Here is a 25,097-nt window from a genome sequence, read left to right as displayed (position 1 = left end):
TATTGTTGCACATATCTTGCAAGATGTTCATGATGAAATACAGTATTAATATGACTTTTAAATACGGTATTAATGTGACTTACTTTCACGAGCAATTGTCTTATTGTTCTCTGAAAGAGAGAGAGACAGGAGAGACAGGGAGAAAGAAAATGTTATTTTACTTTTATCTTGCTTATAGGTTTTCAAATTAAACTTTTCATATTTCATGGTGGTCATGTTTGGTAAGGAAGAAGTTTATTTTCACAATATCTTGGTTTGCATATACTTTTATCTTCCATTAAAATAATGAGAAATCATACAGAATTTAATGAATAAAACTAGTGATGCTGAAAGCAGAAAAAATGCAGACTTGGCAAGCTGTCTTGGCAACAGATTTGTGTTGTAGAACCGTCTTAGTTAGAAAATAGCTTATAAAGCAATAACATTACTTGCAAATAAATCAAGCCAGTGGATACATTTGGGTATGCTAACATTTCAGTTATTCACAAGAATTGCTTTATTTCAATACTGAGATTAAGTTGTGACAGTAATTTCACCATAGTAATATGTCAATTCATATTGTCAAATGTGAATGTACAGGTTTATACCCCAAGATGTTGGAGTAGTTAAGAGATGCTTAAAAATGAATATGCAAGAAAAGCAAAAGTACAGTAAAAAGCCATGTTTGAAGAATCACAAGGGTGATTGTTCATAATCCTGTACCCTTCTCCCCACACAATTCTGGACATGGTGACGTTGTCTTTCAACTGGACTGTATGAAGCATTCATCACTTTAGCATTAAGAGTGGAACTTACTTCTGAGTTTATAAATTGCAGCGATAACCAGGAATATGCTCAAGAGCAGGATCAGGACAAAAGCCGCCAGCCAAGGGGAGGTGGCAGGAAAGAAGACGTCTGCAAATTATTTCAGATGATCAGTTATAACTTCTCTTCATCTATCAACTTTGTACTTTGATTACATGTCTAAAGTGAAACAAAGCAAATCTGGATCTAAATTTCATTCCTAGACACCTGTAGGAGCAGTTCACTGGGACTTCTACGTCCCTAGACTATTTTACAAGGCACCATCAGTGATTTGTGTAAATAACTGCATTAGATGTTATAGCAATAGAAAGAGAAGCAGAAGAAAATGAGAGCGAAAGATTGAACAGCATCCTCCATCCTTGCAAATGAGAGTAGGCATCACCCAATAACAAGATTTCATTTCCCCCACATGGCATCACACCCATGGAAGAGTGGTTTTATTAATAATATTTTGACAATGTTTGGGAGTTGTTCATGGAAACTAATGGTGGTTCACTGCAAAGACCAAGAAGTATTGCAGAAGAAAACTTCTGTGAAAACTAATTATTCTGTTCCACTAGACATTTGGATTCCTGGGGCAATCTGCCCTGTATGCATCAGCTCACTGTTTTTCCTCACTGGCCACAAGCAAACAAGCTCATACTCACCCGCAATTACAACTGAAGATTCTGTTGATGTTTTCAGCAGTTTATCAATTATTTTGCAGGACACAGAGTTTCCAGCTCCTGGTTTTATAACGATAGAGCTGCTGGCATTAGCAGCGGTGGTGCCAGTGGTGAGAGGAGTCCCAGTGACATTGTCTCCTCTACCATCTGTCCACAACACCTGGACTTCTGTAAACAACCTCTCAGAGAAACATTTGAGTTGGATACCATCATCCTCATAACCATCCAAGACAAGCAATGGGTCATGGCCACCACCTAGAGAAAAGAAAGAGACAAAGGGGTGAGCTGTGCTCAGCAGTCACAGTGGTTTTAAAAGCTGAGGGGGAAGAAGTCTATGAGAAGTTTTGCATTTATGATGCCCTATAAGTGCTTTCCCCACTGAAGTTGCAACTCTTATCCTATGACATTAGCACATCCTCCCACAGCTCTGATCCGTAGCAGTAGCTGCAAACTTGAGGATAAAGGCAAACACACAGATGCATTTGCAGCCATTAAAAGCCATCCTCATTTCAAATTACCAGCATCCAACACATTATGCAAGTCAAAATTACCTTACCGCCTCCTTTTGTGGTGTTGACAACATTAGGTTATCTAGGTACGTTCATCTCATCAAATTTTAGCCGTTTAAACACAACGATCTCACCAAGGCAATCACCTTGTAGAGGAAGCATGGAGAAACTGCATTCTCTACAGAGCAACACATTCCCTGGGAAGATGAGAATCTGAGATAAATCAGTTATGTTATGATCTGGGAGGGCCCGTCTTCTCCTACTGACTGTACAGGTACCTGAGACAAAGAGTGCTCAGATGCTCAATTTTAACGCCTACATTTGAGCACAGTGAATTGCAGAACATGCATCTGTGTTCACGTGAAATCCAAAGAAATCATCTAAATCTGGACCTCCTTCAGTGGAGAAAAAGTCATAGGGAACATCAGTTCAAATCTATTCGTAGTGTCTGAAATGCATTAGTAGAGAGTGAAATTAATTCATTACAGAGCAAAATTACCTGCAGTGGGATGGTGTGCAGCTACCAATACCAAGATGACAATGACTGCTGTCAGCTGGACCGAGAGCTCCATACCTGTGTGGAAGACAGAAATCTGTGTTTCAATGCAAAATCAATGACATGGGACAGTTGAGCTATGTTATACTCAGGTTCACTCCAACATCTTGTTGCCTGCTTATGCGCACTACCCACATGCTTAGCTGCACCTCAAATGAACCTGGGGAGCAATTCAGCAGCCGGGGAAGTCCTATGATTGTTCTTATGGTCTGTATGGAGACACTCCAAAACTGGTAATAGTCGTTGGTTATAAAGTGAGCAATTCCTGAGCTGGGTAGACATGTGTCTCAGTAGTAGTACCAGTAAGAGGGCTTGAGATGGTTCCTTGGAGTTAAAAGGCAAAGATAATACAGATACAAAGGCCCAGAACATAAATTCTGCCTAAAAAAAATTATATAGATAGAAAATGACACATTGATATTTTCTAAATTAAATATTTTGCTTTGGAAATATCATAAGCTTTTTTTCCCTCTAATATTTTTAATGAAAATAGAAATAAGAGTTTCTAAATTAACCAGTATTTTAAAGCAGAAGTTTCCAAGATTTATGGAATCAAACCCATTCTTTCTCTCTCTCTACATGTATAGATATAAACCCACATATAAATATAAATATAACTCAAATAGGAAAAAAAAAAAAAAGGAAGATCTTTGACTTAGCAAAACAAACTGCTTTGCAGCACACCTTATGTCCAGGTAGGTTATGGATTTGCTTCTCTCCTTCCCACCACACACTTTTTTGCAATACAAAATGGAACCTCTCATTAGTTATAGCCCGTCCAAACCTCCCTAAGGATTTTCAGAGTTTTCACTGGTCATAATAACTAAGGCAACTAGTAATTTCTCAACACTTACTTTCACAGGAGGAGAAAATATATCATGACCTAGAGGTGGCTGTTTTTCTGCACTGCTAGTAAAGGGTGACCAGGAAACTAAACTATGTTAGAAGCCAAACACTTAGCTAGCTAATGATATGTGGTTGGTGTCCTACATCTTTTATCTTTTTGAGGCACAATATAGTTCATTCCTTTAGTCATTAAGAATGTGAGATTTTGAGACATTTTTTATTTGTTTTCATAATTTCCCCTTTTTTTGAGCTTTCACGCACCATCTTTAGGTCTTCTGCTGCTACCAAGGTAACTAGAGAAATTGTTTTGCTTTGGTTTTATATCATAGCTGAGTCTGATAGAGCTACAAGAACTGAGACGCTTGGGATTCAAGGAAATAGGAAAGGAAAAATAGAATAGAATAGAATAGAATAGAATAGAATAGAAAAGAAAAAGCACAACATATTGCAGAATGCATGAAAAAAAAAAACATGAAAACAAACAGCAAGTCTTAAAGAAGTGCCTGCCAGGTACTCTGTTGAAGCTGCAACGCCTACACCATAGCAAATGCAAAGACTGCAACAAACACCCTGAATAGGAAGAAAAATGCTGAACAATGAACACAGAATCTACAAGCAGAGGCAAAGAGAAGGATGAACAACAGAAATGAAAGTAATGCATTACACCATAGGAACACACCCCCCGTAAAAACAAAACAAAACAAAACAAAAACAAAAACAAAAACAAACCCCCAAAAAACCCACAAAACAAAAAACCAAAACCAAAAAAAAACCAACCCCAAAACCCCCCCCAAAACCAAACCAAAACCCAAAAAACCCCAAAAAACCCCCCCAAACCCCAAAAAGAAGTGAAATAAGAGGTCTGTGCCCATTACATGCTATTGATGCTTGTCTGGGACTTCCCAAAGGGTCTGTACACCTGCATCTCACTGTCAGAGTATGGACTTCTCCCCACTAAATCCGACCCTACTCGACCCCAAAGCCAAATCTAACAGTAAGCATGGCTTAAGGACAGATAGATACAAAGGTATGTTTGTTTTTTTTCTCTCTCCCCCAAGCAGCAGTTCACCACCCAAAAATACACAAAGCAGAGCTCAGCAAAGATAATTCCCAGATCTTTCAGGAAAACACCCAAAACGTCTGCCAACCAACACAATACAACACAACACAAAGCCTTCCCTGGAGAAACAGCCAAATAAACCATTGCTTCAACAGAGACAAATGCAAACCTGCTTTTCAAAAACACCACCCTGGATTTCCAGAAACGCAGCTGTTCCTTAAAGAAATCTGCATGCAAGTACTTACATCTGTTGGCAATGCTCAGAAGTCTGCTGGTACCTTTGGACCCTGTCAAGGACTGCAATCCTGACCACAAAACAAACTAAAGGTTACCTATTAACCTTTGCAATGCAGTATAGTGAGAGTGAAAGAAAATAAAAATGGGTGGAGCTGGGGATTTATACTATCTGTGGTCAAATACTCTACCATAAATAAGAAGAAGTGTAGATAACCCTTAGAAAACTTCAGACAGTGGAAACTTTCTATAGTGCTGTGGAAAATGGACCCCAAGAAACTAAGGTGGGTCAATAAATTACAGTTAATCTAAAAGCAGAATAATTGCTGGGAAAAGGAATTACTATTATTGATTGGGTTGTAAAAAAATGCATTGTTTCACCATCCTAGTAGTCACTTGATGCTTGCCTTAGCCCTGCTCCAAACTGCTTGTGCAGGAGACGGTTTAGAAGACCTAGAGGTAAAGCAGGGGAGTGGACTTTCTCCTAGCCTGAACTACTTTTAATAGAAGGAAGAACCAGGGTGAGAAAGGAGGAGAAAAGGGTATAGGGGGATAGCAGGGTTTGACAGGTGACAATGTGAGCTTGACATTGGATGTGCTGGATGAGGTCTCTTTGTGGAGAAAAAAAGGCTTCCTACTTACAATCTGGCATCTATGTCCTCCCTTGCTTTGATATTAGAAGATAAAATATGTGACCTCCCCAAACTGACAGCATTCTCTGTCTATGTGCAAATCAACGTTAAATATTTTGCATAAAACTTCCCCCATCTGGAAGTTTTCCATTCTTCTGAGGCAATTTCTATGCACCAAAAAAGAAAAATCCCTTCAACGAAAACATGCACACAATGCAGACGGGGAGTTTTAGCAAGTGAAAATGCATGGGGAAGGCAAGTCAAACAGAAAAAATTCATCCTCAGGCTGTTGTGCCTGACAAACTACTCCATGCAAAGACAGTGTCATCGCACCAGGGGGAGTTGCGACCTCGGCGGAGCTCCATGGGGTTTGGTGTGAGACAAAAAGGAAGCTTTACTTTTTCCAATACTTCTGCTTTTTGTGGATTTGGAAACTAAGAAGGGCCTCCCTTTCCTTCTGCAGGTCATGGCAAGTTTTCATCTCTGATAAATGGCTTGTTTTCCGTAGAGATGTGCAGTTCCCTTTATGAACTGTTCACTTTCACTCCCCACTCACTACAACCGCACATCCCTGATCACCAAGACAGTAAATATTATTCTCTATAAAGCACTAATTTAGTATAGTGTCTATTGTTCTGTGATCAAATGTGCTTTTGAAATTAGGTTACCTTCCCCCCAAAAAGCCCTTAGTACCAAAAAATATGACACCATTAAGTGTTTTGCTATTAATTTCTCTGTGTGTGTGTGTGTGTAAATATGTTGACAATGGAAGTGGGAAAAATGAGCTGTACCTGGACATCTGTCAGATTACCTGGTGAAGTGAAGGTCCAGAGCTTGAACACCTCCAGGTCTCTGATGCAATAGGATTTGGAGCTTGTGTCTGTAGTCACTCATCCCTGGGTTTCTGCCCTGGTACTTCCAGGCTGTGATGGGCTATTTGCAAGCAGGATTTTGTGTGGACGAGCATCTGAGGAGCTTCTTGCTCTTCAGTTGGAAGAAACTCTTTGGCTTCTTTTCAGGGCAAAACTTCTGTGTGAAGGACTCTGTTCATTTTGCATACAAGACAGCCTAATCACAGATTCCCATTCCCATAGAAAAGGGTCAGTCAAGACACAGGGACCTTCTAGAAAGTCTCTGCAGCCTCAGGAAAACTCACCTCAGCCATGACCAGGCTAGATATGCATATGCATACCAAAGACCTTGCCTTTGGAAGATGCATCATCCAAGAGCTGGAGGACACTGCCCTCCATCTCCACTATCCTACAACTTAACCTCTTGTGTGCCTGCGGTGACTCTGTCCCAAAACTCTTTTTGGATGTCGGTCCAGTTGTGTCACTCAGAGAGGAGAGAAATCACAAGTTGATATAGAAAAAGAGTCAGAGACCTACTAATGGAGTCTGGGAATTAATGAGGTGGTGGATAACAAAACCACAGTTTTGATGTGATGCATGGTCTGGACAAATCCCAGCCAGACATTATCCCTCACTGTTTGTCCAGGGCCTTTCTTCAGTGCTGGCTAAATTTTTCACCATATCCCAGTACCAGTGTACCTTCCTGGTGTCATCCTCATCAGAGATTGAGAATGGGCTATTGTTTGCAAAGCGATATTTCTAAATGTTTGGCAAGAGCTTTAGAGATGTCTCCTCCTCCATCCCTTTTCCAGTTTGCAGATCTCACAGACGAGTCTTCGCTGTGTCCATCTACACATAGATGTCATCCGTGAGGCATACATGGCATAACAGCTACAATATAAAACATCTCGTTGTTGGTCCAGTGCAGGACAATGGAGACGGGAGTGACACTGTTACCAACAATCATAACTAAGAAAACTCTCTCAACCAAATCATAGTTTAGAAAGCCGACATTGGTTTATTGCAGCGTCGGGTGCATGGGGGATCTCTCCTCCTAGCTTGCACACCAAGCCAAATGAAGATACACATTATATACAATAAAACATTTGCATATTCATAGTACACTACATATTCATTGTTATTCACACTTAGGATTGGTTAGAAGTTTCTCGCTTCTAATGAAGCCTTTCTATCAACATGCATGCTCCCCAAGCGGGGTTTTGCCCTCTTTCGGGGGGCCATTTGAGTTGGAGGTCACGATCTCCCACTACCACAATGACCTCTGTCCTGCTTTCAGCTACTTTATTGTTGATGTCTGTGGGCCGTAAGGTGTTATCAGCTTGGCTCCCTTCATGTCTAGAACTCCCTCTCTTGGAGGCCTCTCTCCACATTCTTGCCTACTGACTTAGATAACAGTGTCCCTTCTTCTCTCGTTTGTTCCTTTTCTTGATGCTTCCTAACCTTGAGATGCCAGGCTAAAGAATGTGCCTGTTTTTCTGTTAATTTAGCTGAATTATTTAACCCTTTGGTATCAACACCATGCTGGTCAGAATGGCCATCCAGGTGATATATCACTGAAAACAGAATTTTCCACTGAGTGAGCATGGTGAACCATGCAGCTTCTGGTGACTGGAGGAGTGCGTGGTTGAGGAATGCAGAATATGATAAAGAAGAACCAAAATAATACAATAATAAGAAGATACTGATCTCCAAGCCATTCTTGGATGATTGGGGTTCAGAAACCTGGAAAATTTTGTCCTTTAGAAGACCATAGCTCATTATAATCTCATTATAATGCTAAACCCCACACTCCTAGGAGGAGATTTTAGATGCAAATTTAGGACCACCTTAGCATAATGAAGTAATTAGGTAATGAGACATACACAGATGATTTTTTTGTCAAATGCTATCACAGGTAATCAATCATTTGCTTTTGGGTAGTTTCTTCTTTGCTTCTATCTTGTATAAAAGCTGCCGTGTGATTTTCAAGGGTGTGCTAGCTTTGTGGGACTACCACCTAGCACCTCTCTCTGTACAGACATGGAATAAAATACTTTTGCTTTGTGTGTATATTGGCATATTGCGCACCAGGTGAATGAACCCCACTTTTGGGTCAACACAGGTGCCTAGAGGAAAAAAAAATTAAACAGATGGTGTGTGTACAATTATGCCCTTGAACAGCTCCTTATTGGCAAGTTCCTGCTTCATGCCCCGATTTAGCTTTGGCCCCCATTTGCTATCATCCGAACACAGCCTCAGGAAGAGGCTGACTATAAATGTGCAGCAGCTATTCCTTTGAGGATTAAACCTCTCTGAGCAGAAGGGGAGAGGGTTTTTTCTGTCGTTGCTGGAGATCTAAGCAACAGGAGCCCCAGAGCCTCACCCAAAGCAAGGTGCTAATGGAAAGAATGTGACGCTGTTGGTTTCTCCCAGGATATGCTTCAAGAATGAGGAACCCATTTTGTTTCTGTGGAGCTGTTCTGTACTTGACAAAGATTTGCTTTGCTTTACTTGTTAGTTGGAAGCTTTCCAAGGGGTGCAATGAAGAACAGCTCTGTCCTCCAACAGAGAAAGCCTGAGGCACCTCACCAGAACGATGCTAGGAGAATAGGAAGGAATTCACATGCTATTTACCTTAACAAAGAAAATATTTACTTCTTTGCACACCTGAAATTACCCTCTCCACTGCAGTTCTACTCTCAGGAACTTAAGGCAGCAGGAAGATACCTTAAGCATATCAAGAAGATTAAAGGTTATCTCATCCAAAAGAATGAAGAGCTTTTGGGTAAATGTGTGAGTATTTCTTTAAAGGGAATGTAGATGCAGTAGAGACATTTAAAGCAAATTCAGTAGCAGAACTAGTGTGAAAATGAGTTTCAAAAAAAAGAACATACTAAGAGGTGTTAATGCTTCAGGAACTGGAGTTAACAGTTAGGAAGTTAAAAGTTATGTATTTGAATTGAGAACTAAATTCATTAATTGAAATTAATAACTTACAATAAAGAACTTTTTAAAAAAGATGAGCAATTTGTTCAATAGGTAACTTCCTCAAGTAGAAGAGAAGATCAAATATTAACACAATACTATTTGCCTGCACTGTCATCTATTGCATAAATTTGTATACAAGAAGATGACTGCACCTGAACTTAGAAGAAAGATGTCAGTCATCAAAAGCTGGCTGAAAATATCACTCAACAAATGTTTACATCTGAAAAAGCAAATGAACTTTACAGCCCTAAAAAAAAAAAAAGTCATAACTATTGATACCAAACTTAAACAAGTCATAAGAGTTGGCCCATTGTCAGCCCTTGGCAAAGCTATAGAGTTGCCTTTTCTCAGTCAGCAATTAGACAGCCTCATCAAAATCTAGTCATTAGCAAACAGCACGTATCTCCAACAGTCGTAACTTTCGATGATCAGTTCCTGTGCATTTCATCACCCTTACAAACTGATGGTCATAGAGTAAATCCTTTCCTACTTTGCCTGAGGGATATAATGTTTGCAATGACTGATGTGAAACAAAAATGTGCATGTATTGCAACATGTTGGTTTAGTACGAAGGATCAAGCACCTTACACTAATCAAACCCCTTTCTGTGTGCAAAGGCAAGTTTTGTAAACAGATTGATGTCTACTTAAAGCTACTTTTGCAATTACACTACAGAACTTCACTCTTTCATGAGCTATTTAATGACTCAAACTCTCAAAGTCGCAGAACAAGTAGAAGTCTTGACTGTTAGACAGCACGCCCAATTTAAGGTAGCTAAAGCCTTCAATGAAATAAATTTACAGCCACTTGTTCCTAACGGAAAGGAGTTTTTTGGCTTTTGGGGGGCATTTTATTTTTTTAATCAGCCCCAGAAGCTGCCATGATTTTTCCACGCAATGCTCCAGTTCGATGCAGGTCAAATGTCGCCATTGCTAACGGTTGTATCATACACCTTTTTTCTACTCACAGCAGAAAAATATTGCAGTTTGAGGCCCTTGATGTGTAGCTTGTCCCTCTTGCGTGAGAAGATTGCTGAGCTGCCAGACAGCTCACAAACGAAAGCCAAGCAAGAGAAGAAAGCTGAAAGTAGACAGATGCAAAATTATTGTGGCAAGAATGATAGAGAACCTACAAAATTAGAACTGATTTGACTTGCACATGTCCTTAGCAGGTCTGTGGCACACCACTTAAGGACACTACTATCTCATTAGCTCAATGACTCACTTTCAAACATGTTCTTGGAAGGTGTTAAAAGTAATTATAAATATTTCTAGATGATTTGGCCCTGTATTATACTACGCACAATTGTCAGGCCTGAGAAACAAAGGTAATTTCATTTCTTTTAAAATACAGGCAGGCATGAATGCAATCTTTGCAAGATTTATGTAAACTGCTATTGCATTTAATTACCTTCTTTCATGGGCAAACAAGGAGAACATACTTTATATAGAGACCCAAGAATTTACTGTTAGCATATGTCGTGTTTTAACAGTCCAAGGATTATTGGCAATAATGATTGGCAAGAATTATTGACCTAGTCAATAACTGGCAAAACATATAGACCAACAATTATTCCCTATACTGGCAACAAATATAGACCAACAATTATTGGTCTAATTGCAATTATATTAACACTTATAGCCCTAATTATATGATTACTACAGGAAAAATAATAGTTACAAGAGGTCTACATGAACTTCACATGCTCATGTTCAGCACCAATAAATTACACAGTAACGCCTCAGCCTCAGAGAACAGTGTTAATATTTCTCAAAGGCTACATAGTTTGATGCTTGGCCAGGGTTTTGTTTTTTTGTTGTGTCGGGTTTGTTTTTTATGCATTTCCTATTTGTTTGTAGCTTAGCTCCGCAAATACCACTTGGCAAAAGTTGGGTGAGCATGAGACAATCAATCACTGTCACACATAAACCAAACTAAAAATCTACTCATATCAATGCAAATCCTGAGCCCTACATTGGGGTATAACACAAACCCTACGTTTTTTACTAGCAAGTGCAAGGCTCTATCTACTGGACCTATAAGGCTGCAGTGTGAAAATATCACAGCTGGTTGAGCCATATAGACATAGCAGGTGTTTCCAGCTCCCTGCTGCAGATGCTGAGCTTCTTGCAGAGCCCTCGCACTTGCACAAGCCAGCGAGAACAGCCAGGTTGAGCCCCTCCTGCCGTAGCGTCCCACTGACAAACGTCCCTGTCAGCCTGTGCCCATAAAGCCATGCATTAAATCAGCAAGAGCCACAAAGAGGCTGAATTTATACAAACAAAAAGTATTTCAGTGAAAGGTCAGGGTGGCCTCAGCAAGAGAAAAGCAGGCTAAACCAAGACTGAGCAGCCACCTCAAGTCTGGCTGAAAAGTTGGGAAGCAAAAGGCACAAGCCTTTCGTGCCAAGACAGAAAGCTGAGGAAAAGCAACACCTGCCCTGAAAGTCTGAGATTTCCAAGGAGCCAGGAGGGACAGTTAAATTGGGAAGGGATGGGCAAGGGTTTCCGAATGCTCGCATCACTCTGAGCTGTGCCACAAGTAGCCGTGCATAGAGGGATAGTTTAGGAGCTTGTCTGGATAGAGAGGTTTAGAAGAGAGGGAAGAGAACTCAGGCAGCCTTGACAGCAGTCCCAGGTGGGAGCAAGGGAGCCCAGACTACCAGAACAAGCAGAAGAGATCATGGACCTGTAGGAACAGCAGTTGTCAGAGAAGCTCCTTACAGATTCCACAAAAGAAAAAAATGGCAGATAGGATAGCTCAGACAATAAAAATCAATGGTGTGGTATTCCCCTAAGGATCAAGTGTAGAGCTGTTGTTATTTTTTATGAAAATAAGAAAGAGATGTTTTCTCCTTTGATGATGAAGAATCTTATAAAAAAAGATACGATTAGAAAAGCCTCCTGCAGTCACAAAGCTACAAAGAAAACCCTGACTCCACCCTGCAAAACACAAATACCCACTGGTATGACTACTAGTGCTACTAGAATATCCCTGCCACTTTCCAAGACAAGAATAGGAACCCTTCAAAAGCATGGGACATGTCCAAGACAGACGTGCATGGTCAGCTCTAGGGCTAGGGGTGCTGTATAAGAATTTAGGAAAGGGTGTGCAGCCAAGACAGCGTTGCTATTGCACCTCTCTTGATCTAGCCTGATAACGCCTAAATCAGGTGATGGGTTTCAATGAAGCAACGTCAATTGTGCAGGACGAAGCAGGATTTAGAAGCACAGCTTTGCCCTTGTGCTGAAAGAGGTGTAGTGCAGGATGGGCTCTCCCTGGGGACCACAGCCAAAAACATCCCAGGTAATCAGACTTCTGTAAGTTTTAGATGATTGTTCCCAAAAAAGTGGCTTCAGGGAATCAAAAAAGGGGAGGTACCTTTGTGGACCTTGGCCAAGAGATGGCTCTGTGGTTTGTGTACCCCCAAACCTCCACAGAACCTGCAGGGAAGCCCAGCTCCTTGCAGTGGTGCAGCTGCCAAAGTACTGCTTGTAATTAGTGACAGCCTTACTTCCTGATAGAGCCAGCCAGAGACACCAGAGGATGGTTCCGGGCTTGGCAAGACAGTGTCCAGAGAGGGAAAGTTGTCCTGGGGCAGGCAGCAGTGCCTTCTTTCCTTGTCAGGGGGGTTGACACATCCATGTTGAGGTCTTGAGCAATGTCACAGCCAGAAGGTGACCTGACTAAAAGGAAATCTGCTAGCCCTCTTAGCTGTGACGACTAGGCCACCTTCATTGCACACCTGCTCATGGCCAACACATTCTGCCCAACGGCCACCCAGTCAGGAGCTAAGACATAAACAGGTTTAGATGTGGCGCTTCGAGACATGGTTTAGTGTATTTAGTGGGCATGATGCTATTGGGTAGAAGGTTGGACTTGATGATCTTTGAGGTCTCTTCCAACCATAACGATTCTATGATTCTATATAAAACTGCAAGATATTCCCTAAACCCACTAAAATTAGGACCGATTTTTTTCCCTTTTTTATTGTCAGGATGCTGAATGCATTCATAGGCCTTAATTGCCCGAGCCTGGAGCCTATACTAACACCCATACCCACACCTTGAGCCTCTGCCCACAGCCTCTGTCCAGGGGCTCCATTTCAGGTCAGGGTTGGAAATTCAGTCCTTACTTGAGCTCTGATGTGAGTGTGCCTGTTCCCAGCCTTGTTCCTTAGTTGTTGCTTGGATTTTCTGGATTGACCTCGGTGCTGGCTCATTACCTTATCTTCACCTGATGATTATTGTACTGTTGGTAGGTTCCATTGCTCTCATTATCCTTCTCTGCTCTTCTGGTGCTGTGGGACTGTTCCCTGTGGGTGAGGTCATTGGTTTGCCTGTGTGGTGGCTGCCCTCATCTCCTGCCTATTCTTCCTTTAGAGAACAGCTCTGTTCTTATATTACATTGTCAAATGCCTTCACTCACGTCCTGTGCTCCAATTGTCTGTGTGCCCTGTTCAAGCACTTGCATTCAAGCCACACGGTGGCTCATCCTGTGCCAGGCACAATGTTCCTTTCCTTCCCATCCTGTTACTGCTGAAGATTTATGTCAATGCTGCAGCATGGCTTTGCGTGGAGAAATTATGTTATACGCTCCTGACAAGACTTTAGGAAAGAGCAATGCAACAAACTCTCCTCCTCCAAATATAGCGAGGGGAAATAAGCCAAGTCAGGATGCTTTCAAAACCAGAGTGAAATGTAGGGGTAGAGGAATGCAGAGCTGCTCCACTACTTGGCCAAAGGCCTATTGTTTCCAGTAAGTGGGGACAAAGAACATATATATGGTTATATTAAAGGTCAATAGAAATAAGACTGAAGGGTAAACAAAGAACTACAAAGCCAATTGAAGTTGAAGCAAATAGTAAATAGTAGGCTCAGAACGCAAGCCGAAGGAACAATGGCTACTTGAGAAAGACATAACTTGATTGAAAATATGAAATACTAAGGCAGAACAGGGAGACTAATTGGCACCTCTGACAAAGATCTGGGCGTGAGGACCCAGTGGGTCCCTTCGGAGACATAGAAGGTGTTGCAGATACTTTGTCCACAGCAGATAAGATTTCTTCGTTCTTGCTTCAACATCTCATGGGATCTCTCCTCTTGGCTTATGGTATCTGTCCCTCTTGCAGCCTGCTCTATTCCAAGGCTTTCTTTCCGGTTGCCAGCTCATCTGCACGATCTTCTTCATGGTATGTGATTCAGTAAGATTCACCTCTTGACAATTTTCCTCTGCAAATATGACTCAAAATATGCTTCCTCTTCCATCTAGGAATCTTCCACACTCCCATAATGCAAAGAGGGAAGGAAAAAAAAAACAAGACCAAATAAATTGAATGACCTGAATATCTGCTATGATCCAAAAGATTTCTGCATTCAGCCTTGGTCCGTGTCATGGTTTGGCTCAAAGGAAAAAGCTACCAAGATGGCCAGGGACCTAGAGCACAACATGATCAATAAGGAGAAGCCAAAAGAGTTGGGTTTGTTTCTTCTGAAGAAGAGAAAGTAAAGGATGATGAAACAGCAGTTTAGGATCACTTGAAGGTCAGCAGTAAAGATGACAGAGCCAGAAGCTTCTTGACAGGGGCAGGATAGATAAGAAGGCAATCAGACAGGCCCTGCACCTTATATTGTTCCTCATGCCTCCAAATATTCATCTTAGAATCATAGAATCATTATGGTTGGAAGAGACCTCAAAGATCATCAAGTCCAACCGAACACCTGATGCCACCCTGTCCACTAAACCATGTCTTGAAGTGCCACATCTAAACGTTTTTTGAACATCTCCAGGGACGATGACTCCACCACCTCCCTAGGGAGCCTTCTAGAGTCAAGGCCAATCATACCACCACAGATGTCCAAAAATTCATCCATAATCTGTGTCCATGAAAACAACTGGTCCATGGCATCAAAAGCATCTTCATCAGACTGAATCTGAACTGGTCATTGTGAGTTTGGCCCTGTAGATCTCAGAAAGTCTGCTTTTCCCCAGGAGTGCACCAGCAAAAAACTCATCTCTAAGGGAAGAATTAGTCTGGAAAATAAACAGAGAGCAGGCTAACTTAAAGTTTTTCTGAACACAAACTTTATTTTAATCACCAGTACTAAATACCAGAAATGTAGGTTCACCAGTGTTACTTACCCATGCTGACGTCTTGCAAGCCATGTGCACGGTAGTTTTAGAAGTGCCAGAAACAGTTTCATTTTTCCCAAAACAACAGAGGATAAAAGTTTCAGTGCTTTCTAGCAGGGGTTACTTTCCCTTAATATGTTGATGAATAGAAGAGCCTGGGAGGAGGAAAGGAGCATAGGGAGATGCAAGGACCAAGAGGGAGGGGGCCAGCACTGGAGGGTGAAGAGGGAGAGGCCAATTAAGGGGAGGAGTCAGGGTAAGGAATATTTGTCACCTACCTCCCGTCTTGGTCCTTACTGTCTTCTCTCCTGCCTCCCCAGCCACCCACTGACTCTTTGTCTCTTCTACAAGGAGGATCTTCCTGCTCTACCCTGCCAACCAGGCCCTTGTGAGCTGGGTAGTATAAGGTCTCTGCTACTACCATGGGATCACCAAGAAATCTTCTTTTCCCACCCCGGGACACCCACAGTGGGAGCCTGGCTGTCTTTGCTGGAACCAGGATGGAAACTGTGCTCTTCCTCTTGGCATGGCTTTGGGGTAAGTTTTCTTCTTTGCTCCTGGAGAACAGGGTTCTAGATATGGTCTTATAAAAGGGACTTGTGATAGATTGACCCCTCTTGTATCGCCCATCTTGGCAATGAAATGGGTTTTGTGGCTGGAATAAAGGACTGAAGATCCAGGAAGCTTGGGTTTTAACTCCTGGCACTGGAAAAGGGTTTGACATTTCTGAGACAAGAGGAGATAGTAGCAGAGATGATCACTTCCCTTCCGAAGTTCACCTGGTGATTTAGAGGTATTAACAATGCAAATATACAGAGACAAAACCTGGCAACAAACAAATGCAAGCATAAAGACGGAGCTTCCTTTGATTGATCTATGTAATCTAGAATGAAGTCTTGTTTTTTCCTCCACCCTGGAGTCACAGCCTGTGTTGGAGCCAGGACCTAAGGGTGAATAAACACAGCAGACCTCCACTGCCTCCCTGTCAGAGTCAGTGCTTAATGTAGCTGCATTTATATCATACAAATCAGCATAATCCAATAACTTAAACCAAAATGTAGGAAAAGAATTGGATAAGGATTATCCTGAGACAGTGCTGTTGGTTTTTAACAAAACTTGGTACAAGTCGAGGCTGTTTCAGGGGCTGGAATGAAGTAAAGGGTGTGCCAGATTTGCAAATGACCAAGGAGGATGATCTGGGGTTTTAAAGCTTGTTAGAAAAATATCCGTGCTTTACAACAGCATGGAAGAGTGGAGCTGGCAAGCCTTAGGTGGCAGCCCTTGCTCTAAAGCCTCTGATATAAGTGTATAAAGGCCATGGGGAGCAGCACCCGAGACCAAAAGTCTAGACATAGTTTAAGCATCAGACAGCGCCTTTCCAATAAGGAGGGATCTTTGGTATCCTTTGCCAGGCTTAGATCCCAACAGTAGCCTGGATTTTCCTTATACCCATGAAGGGAAAGAAGCCCTTCTCTACCTCAAGTCCTCCTCCTTAATTATAAGATGGATGTTGAATTGAAATACCTCCTTTTCTGCATTGTATGGGAGTTCAGTTGTTTAGCACAGACAATGATGTAACTGTCAGCAGCTGGGAGGTGAATCCTAACCTCTCTACAAGAAAGGCACTGAGGTGCTTGAGCATGTTCAAAGAAGAGCAATGAAGTTAGTGAAGGATCTAGAGAACAAGTCTTATGAGGAGCAGCTGAGGGAACTGGGTTGTTTAGTCTGGAGAAAAGGAATCTCAGGGGAGACCTTATTGCTCTCTGCAACTACCTGAAAGGAGGTTGTAGCGAGGTGGAGGTCGGTCTCTTTTCCCAAGCAACAAGTGATAGGACAAGAGCAAAAGGCCTCGAGTTGCGCCAGGGGAGCTTTAGACCGGATATTAGGAAAAATTTCTTCACCAAAAGGATTATCAAGCATTGGAACAGATTGCCAAGGGAAGTGGTTGAGTCACCATCTCTGGAGGTATTTAAAAGACGTGTAGATGTGATGCTTAGGGACATGGTTTAGTGGCGGACTTGGCGGTGTTGGACTCCATGATCTTAAAGGTCTTTTCCAGCCTAAATGATTCTATGACTTCATGTGTTGTAGGCAGTTGCCTGAATACAGATGCCTAAAGCCATTTGAATTGTCCTAGTTTCTCCATCCTGGAGTCCAACTATTGCTCTGGAGGGTGCAGGTCTACAAATGGCACTAGAAACCTAGATTTAGGTGAACAAACTGTGCTCCACATGGTGCCAGGTGAGCTAACTCTGGATAGGAAAGTTCTGACAAATGTTTTGGGCAAGGATGTGGAAATCCTAATTTGTACCCAGAGAAGTGACCTGAAAGCTTCCTTTGATAACTTGCACAACACAGGGAGAGTGGTAGACCTCAGGAGGAACATTGATGGTCTTGTGCATGGAGCAGGGAGCTGCACAACGAGGGTGGGGAGGGATGATCTGTGACCCATGGTGCTACAGCAGCTCAGGTTGTGTGGATACACGTACTCTGGGACCTCCATCTTCCTAGGGACCATAATCTGAGATTTTCTTCTCGTCTTCCTGACTGTGTGCATGGTACAGCCTAAGGTTTCTGTGGTGTGGAACTGTCACACACCATGTCAGAGGGTGTGTGACATTTCCATGGCTGGAAATGATTTGCTCTCATCCAAGGTTTCGAATATCTGGCATGCATCTAGGAGAGACATATTATTAGGAATCCCGTGATCAAGAATGTCCTATGTGACTAAGAAGAGCTTGAAGCTGCTTTTAGAGATGCAGAGATGTGTTACAGGTCCTAACATCATCTGTGCAAGAAGTTTACACCACTAATTAGCCAGCGAGTTTTTCTTATGATGTTCCTGCTGGAAAAAAATGTGGTGAGCATTTCAGCAATCTTTCCCCAGACACAGTCAAAATGACATTATTCCTGCAGGAGCAAGATATTATATTCTCCACTATCAGCCAAAACCTGACTCATGCCCATTTTCCACCTTGGCTTGTTTTGGGATTCAGGTGTTGCCAACTCAGCTCCCATCAGACTTGTGAGTGGCCCCAGCCGCTGCGCAGGACGGCTCGAGGTGCTTTGGAAAGAGCAGTGGGGAACCGTGTGTGATGATAGCTGGGATCTATCCGATGCCGTGGTCGTATGCAGGCAGTTGGACTGTGGGGAAGCACTGTCAGCCCCTGGCTCGGCTCACTTTGGTCAAGGAACTGGTCATATCTGGCTGGATGACATGAACTGCACCGGTACAGAAGCTGACCTTTCGGCCTGCAGGACCAGACCCTGGGGAGAGCATAACTGCAATCATGGAGAAGATGCAGGCGTTGTGTGCGCAGGTAACTTATGTTCGCACCCCTCCCTGAGAGACCCCAGGAGCCTGTGTGGTGTAGAGGGAGTTTTTTTAAGCCTGTTTGCAAAATTTTATTTCTCTGTCAGTGCTACTCTTAGGGCTTAGGATGGGGATGGCAGCTTCAGGCACTGACCTACACCACGCCAAGGCAATGATATCCAGCTCAGTTCTACCAGTTAAACAGTGTGTGGGGTGGTGTGTTTGTGCTCATTCTGTTACTGGGGCAGAACAGAGGTCATAGTTTTTTTCCCTGATCCATGTTATTGTTGTCCTTTATGCCATCACCATGAAGTTTATAGGCAAGGAGACTTAAGGATCCCCACCTGGACACACATGCTTTCCATGCACGTATTTCGTGGCTGAAATATGCCAGGGAAGTTAAGCATTTACGTGGCCTCTTTGCATTTGTATTTTGTGACCATACTCTCTCCTGGTGGATGTGTTTATTCTCCAGACTGAGACTGGGATGACAAAGTCAATTGTGGGTCACTTGTTTGTGAGCCAGTTCTAACCTTGATGCTAATGAATGCTGAGCTCCAGGAACTGGGTGGGGAAGTCTTGAAGGTGTACCGTACCCCTCTGCATCATGGTTAACTGGAGAGTAAAGCTTAATCAAGCAGGCCACAGATCCCAGGAGGTGGAAAGGGGATTGGGAGGTTGACAGTCTGCCCATTGCTCTCTTTAAGGTCAGTATTTCCCAAACACTGCTCCACTCAGCACTGAACAACGAACCAAATTTCCAAACCTACGTCACCCTAGTTGGATCTGGAATGGGATTCAGGGCCATACTAATACCCAGACATATATATGTCTAAATGCAGGTGTTGCCACTAGGGCTGGGTGTCTTCCTGTTGCAAGCAATGGAAATCTAGGGTGGACTCAGTTCCCTATACAGAGTTGCTAAGTGTAATTAGAGATGCCCTGGGGCATCTGACACAACCTGACAGATAAGATACAGGCATAAAGGAGACCTAAGGGGGAATATCTATGGCATGGCAAATGCTGTTGAATGCTTATTTGGGCAGTTGAATCAAATGCCGATATTAGGCCAGCTGAGCAACGCCACAGATGTCATTGACTAACTAGAATGTCAACATCCATCTCACATGAAGACACCAACAAGTCTATAAGACATGTGGGTGTCTTGATCTGTAGCAAGTCCCCACCCCTGGAGAAACATCACAGTGGGAATTGCACAGTCCTGTTTCACAAGGGATTCCCAATCTATACTATTTATCTCTTTAATGCTCCACAGAGGAAGATACACAACTTTATCCTCATCAGCCTTCACCCTGTCAAGTCCTGGGCAGTGCTAGTGGTGATATTTCCTGGCCTTTGATCTCTAGGCAATCTTTCCATGTGCAATCCCTGATTCTCTTTTTGTTAGGGTTTTTTTTCCTTTTTTTTTTTTTTTTTTAATGCAGAAAATAAAAACCCAGTTAAGCTGCAATTAGTGAATGGTTCAAGTCACTGTGCTGGGAGAGTGGAGGTGCTTTATGGCCAGCAATGGGGAACTGTCTGTGACGACAACTGGGATATAATGGATGCTGAAGTTGTATGCCAGCAGCTGGGCTGCGGGACCGCCCTATCTGCTCCTTCCTCAGCTTACTTTGGGAGAGGGCCTGACCCCATTTGGCTTGATGATGTGACCTGCAAAGGAACCGAAGCTGCCCTCTCCGAATGCAGTGCAAAACCTTGGGGAAGCCATAACTGTGTGCACGGAGAAGATGCTGGTGTTGTGTGTTCAGGTAAATCCCAATCTGCATGACATGGGTGGGTTTTGTGGGGTGTGGAGAGATGCTGGAGGTGCTGTAGGAGGCCCTGTTCCCTTTGGAGTGGTGCTGACCCCAACACCCAAGAGAACTGTAAGATAAAATGTGATTCATACTGTTAAGCCCTAAAGTAGTCTTGCCTCTTCTCCTTAATTAAAATCCACCACCACATGAGCCACTGGCAAGATTCAGTGGTGCAGGAATTATTTGCAGGGATCACCATGCACATGGCCAGTGAATGCCTTGGAAGAGCATCCTCTCGCACTGCAGAGAGCAGTGGCTTTGGCAGCCCCACCATCCCACCCTCATGCCTGTAGACATAGTTCTTTCTGAAGTTCCCCAAAAACGCTTGCATTAAGTGCGGTTCTTCCCACGGCCCACATTGTCCCTCCCAACGTATTAGTATCAGGTCCTCCCATGTAACTGGAGCTTCAAGGTTACACCTCCGAATCTCCCGTCATGATTCCCAGAGCCACTTGCTCCTTCCCAGTTCACCAGCTATCTGGTCAAGCAAGAAGCACCATATGCCACAAGTGGGTTACCATTAAGCCTTTGCTGGTGGGCCAGTTATCACAAATATGTTGATTGCTTGGACAACACTGGAAGGAGAAGAGTTGGTTTCCACCTGCCTTTCCTGTAACAAGGTGCTAACTAGTGTCTTTCCTCTGTAGCCACATACACAGTTCTGCAAAGTTTGTAGAATCTTAATATATTGAGAAACTCACATTTTGTTCATTGAGTTGTGGGTAAAAACGTCATTAGCGTGAGGCTGAAGGAGTAGTATGAGAGTGATTCTGGCACCTCTAGGTATTTAGCACCTTCTGGTGTGTGTTAAGGTACATAGGACGTGTATAAGGGGCTGGCAGCAAGACACACGGCAGATCTGAAACCCTTTGCAATGCCAGACAGAGGCTAGAGGGTCTTAAAAGCACTGGACATCCACATTTAAGCAAGACTAGGGCTTGCCCTCTTCAATCCCAAGTATATTTAAGCTTGTAAAATCCATTACTGAGCATCTAATGCTGTGATGGTGGAGGAAGTGCTTGTGTTGCCTCTATGCAATTTTTCCCATGCAAAACTGCGAGAGATGCTATGTTCATTGCTAGGTGGAGGACAGATACTCCAGACACTGCAACAGATACTTTCCTGATTTTTTTTTTTTTTTTCCCCTGTAGGTTTTGCAGAACCTGCAGTGCTTCGACTTGTGGATGGGTTGACCCACTGCTCTGGGAGAGTCGAGGTGTTTTATGGCCAGCGCTGGGGAACTGTGTGTGATGATGACTGGGACTTGGTCGACGCAGAGGTGGTGTGCAGGCAGCTGGGCTGTGGGAAGGCCTTGTTGGCTACCCACAGGGCTTACTTTAGGCAAGGATCTGGCCCCATTTGGCTTGATGATGTCAACTGCACAGGGACAGAAGCTGGACTCTCCCAGTGTAGAGCCACTCCTTGGGGAAGCCATAACTGTGAGCACGGAGAAGATGCTGGCGTGGTTTGTACAGGTACCCATCATTCATGGCATGCTGTGGGGGAAACTGTCTGTGGACAACCCTTTCAGACAGATCCTGAGGCCCAGGTCCTTCAGCACAAATAGGTCTTCCAAAGAAAATGACACAGAGTGTTTCAAAAGTGCTTTTGAAAAAAGTGTGTCTAAAGCTATAGACAATTCTGACCTCTCTTTCCTCAATGAAATCTTTTTCATGAATTGCTTCTGGAGGCCATTTTGCTGCAGCAGACAGAGGAAACACTCATTTTGGTGTGTTTTCTCAGCTCAGCTACTCTTCAACCCAATAATTTTGCACTTCTTGCTGAGCGATCTTCTTGCTGATTAAGTCAGCTACGGGCCAGGACATCCATGGCTGGCAGCTCTGGGTCTCAAATGCTACCATTCTTCTTTCTCTTATTCCTCTTCCTTCACACAGATTCACAAAAATACCATCTGTCAGGGATGCCGGTAGTTCTTCCAGCCCACTGCTCTGCCCAGCTAGTCCTGAGAAGTTCCCATCAGCAGTTGCTTAATCTGAGGAGGAGGGATTCATATCTCAGATCTTAGATGTGAAAAATGCAGCTGTTAAGTCTCACAGTGTGAGTCGCCTTCACATCTGTGAAGAAAATAGGCACCTCCAGTGAGATTTGTCTGGCCTGTCTCATAGTCCTCAGCACCAGATATCTGATGTTCACCAACACCAGAGATAGAAAACTTCAGCATCTGATATTGGCAGCCCTCAATCAACTCTTTCTGCTTTACCAAAATTGTGACCCCAGATGCTAAGAGTCCTCAACACAGCCTGGACCATAAGGCAACCTGGTGCTCCTCGACCAGTGTTCGTCCGCAGGTGCCTGTCCCTTCCCAGCAGACCTAGCCAGCCCAGTGCTACTCCCCCCAGTCTGGTCCACCACAATAACAGGCTGCAGGCATAACTGTCATCTTCTGATGAGATGAAGGTTCAAACAGAGCTGGCTAATTTTATTAGGGGCTACTCAACAAGAGAGGTCCACTGGAGACAACTGCTCTAAGGGATTGAAATGGCTGCAAGGGTCTGCTAAACTGGTTTGAAAAAATGAGCAATGTCTGTCTATGCCAGACTGTCTATGCAATCCAGCAGTGAGCAGCACAGTGCTTTACCCTGTCAGCACAGACCAAAATACAAGAGAGAATTGAGGTCTTCATTATTTCTCAACACAGGATTTGCTGACCTGCTTCCAGTCCGGCTGGTGAATGGTTCAAGCACCTGCTCTGGGAGAGTCGAGGTGTTCCATGAGCAGCAGTGGGGAACCGTCTGTGATGACAGCTGGGATTTGACCGACGCTCAAGTGGTGTGCAGGCAGCTGGGCTGTGGGACAGCGGTCTCAGCCCCTGGCTCTGCTCAGTTTGGACAAGGAACCGGACAAATTTGGCTGGATGATGTGAACTGTGCAGGGGCTGAAACCAGCCTCACTGAGTGTCGGGCCAGGCCTTGGGGAGACCACAACTGTAACCATGGAGAGGATGCTGGTGTGGAGTGCTCAGGTACCACTAATGCATGTCAGGAAATGTGGGATACGAGGGATGGCCTGTGTTCATAAGAAGTGTGTCTGGCCCTGGACATTACATGGGGGCTAGGATGTTGCTGACTTTGGTCAGTTCTGATAGCCAGGCTTGTAGAGGCTTACAAGGGGGGGACTCAGCGCTCTCAAATGCACTGTTTCCACCAGTGCTCTGTTTCCTCCTTCACATTTACACATCACGGACCCAAGACCTGTTGGCTTCCAGACCCCTGCAAGGAGGGGGTTTTGCCCTCTCCACAGAGCTCTGAGGCATGCAAAGCTCCCCAAACACTTTGCACTTGTGTTTTGGTCCAGGTGTTGCAGAACCAGCTCCCGTCCGGCTCGTCAACGGTCCGAATCGTTGTGCTGGGAGAGTCGAGGTGTTTCATGAGAAGAAGTGGGGAACCGTGTGTGATGACGGCTGGGATACAGCTGAAGCCAGCGTTGTGTGCAGGCAGCTGGGCTGTGGGGCAGCGCTGTCAGCCCCGGGTTCAGCTCATTTTGGGCAAGGGCCTGACCCCATCTGGCTGGACGACGTGAATTGTGCAGGGAACGAGGCTGCCCTCTCTGAGTGTAGGGCCCAGTCTTGGGGGTCCCATAACTGCAAGCATGGAGAAGATGCTGGCGTGGTGTGCTCAGGTAACCCCTCTCTCTGTCCATCTGCATGGCCGGGAAGGTTTTCTATTACCAAGAGGGGTATTTATGTACCACCCCAGCAGTAGGCTGTATCTTGATGTGTCCTGAATCTAGCTTGTGAGCTCTCTTTCAACATAGTGGAGATCTGTTACAAATTCCTTTTTTTTTTTTTTTTTTTTTTTTTTTTTTGGCATGTGTGTAGCTGTTCCTGTAAACAGAAGCTGTGTCTTTCCCTTGACTTGAATTTCTACTTCATATACTGCAGAATATGGTACACAATCAATTGTCCGCTTAGCTCTGAATGCAAGAACTGGAGAAGATATCTCAACATTAGGCAACTGGATAAATGTATCCTGGATGTCATTAGGTTCACATACATTTTATCTTATTTTGAATCAGGCAAATGGCAACTTAACATCTATCTATCCCTGCCCTTGTTTTTTCTTCAGATATACCAAGAATAACTCCACTGAGGTTAATGAATGGACCAAATCGTTGCAGTGGGAGAGTTGAAGTTTTTTATGGCCAGCAGTGGGGAACGGTATGTGATGACAGCTGGGATATAAGAGATGCTGAAGTTGTTTGCCGGCAGCTGGGCTGTGGGAGAGCCGTGCGGGGTTGGGGGCGGGGGGAGAGTATTATCCACTCCAGCCTCTGCTTATTTTGGAGAAGGATCTGGCCCGATCTGGTTGGATGACGTGAACTGCACAGGGACGGAAGCTGACCTCTCCAAATGTAAAATCACTCTATGGGGAGTCCATAATTGTAATCATGGTGAAGATGCTGGTGTTGTGTGCTTGGGTAAGTCTCATCTGTGTCACCATCTGCTCGTCTTTTAGGGGATGTGGAGGGACGTTTGAAATGACATAGGGTACCCTCTTCCTGTCTTATGACTCTAAAACCACAGTATTGTGCAGAGAAAGTGCTTCAAACAGGGATGTGGGTAAATCCACCTGTGTACCCCTCTCCTTCCCATTCAAAACTGAATCATAACATTTTGCTGCTGCAGTGCAGCCTGCTGCTGGCTGTGCAGAAGAATTTAAATTTGGGCATC

At 43.8% G+C, this 25,097-nt stretch overlaps 1 protein-coding gene across 1 annotated transcript in view; it reads left to right on the top strand.

Annotated features, from left to right (window-relative positions):
* The first annotated feature begins 15,777 nt into the window (after window positions 1-15,777).
* Window positions 15,778-25,097, top strand: part of LOC104159695 (deleted in malignant brain tumors 1 protein-like) — a 17,249-nt gene continuing 7,929 nt past the window's right edge. The window contains 8 exon segments of the mRNA XM_009697675.1: window positions 15,778-15,814; window positions 18,274-18,597; window positions 20,036-20,359; window positions 21,559-21,882; window positions 23,067-23,390; window positions 23,723-24,046; window positions 24,493-24,660; window positions 24,695-24,844. Coding sequence (XP_009695977.1) covers window positions 15,778-15,814; window positions 18,274-18,597; window positions 20,036-20,359; window positions 21,559-21,882; window positions 23,067-23,390; window positions 23,723-24,046; window positions 24,493-24,660; window positions 24,695-24,844 — 1,975 coding nt within the window.

The sequence above is a fragment of the Cariama cristata genome, unplaced genomic scaffold (genome assembly GCF_000690535.1).
Source record: "Cariama cristata isolate BGI_N322 unplaced genomic scaffold, ASM69053v1 scaffold173, whole genome shotgun sequence".
NCBI classification, from domain to species: Eukaryota; Metazoa; Chordata; class Aves; order Cariamiformes; family Cariamidae; genus Cariama; species Cariama cristata.
The sequence above is the reverse complement of the archived record's forward strand: the minus strand, read 5'-3'. Positions and strand labels throughout refer to the sequence as shown.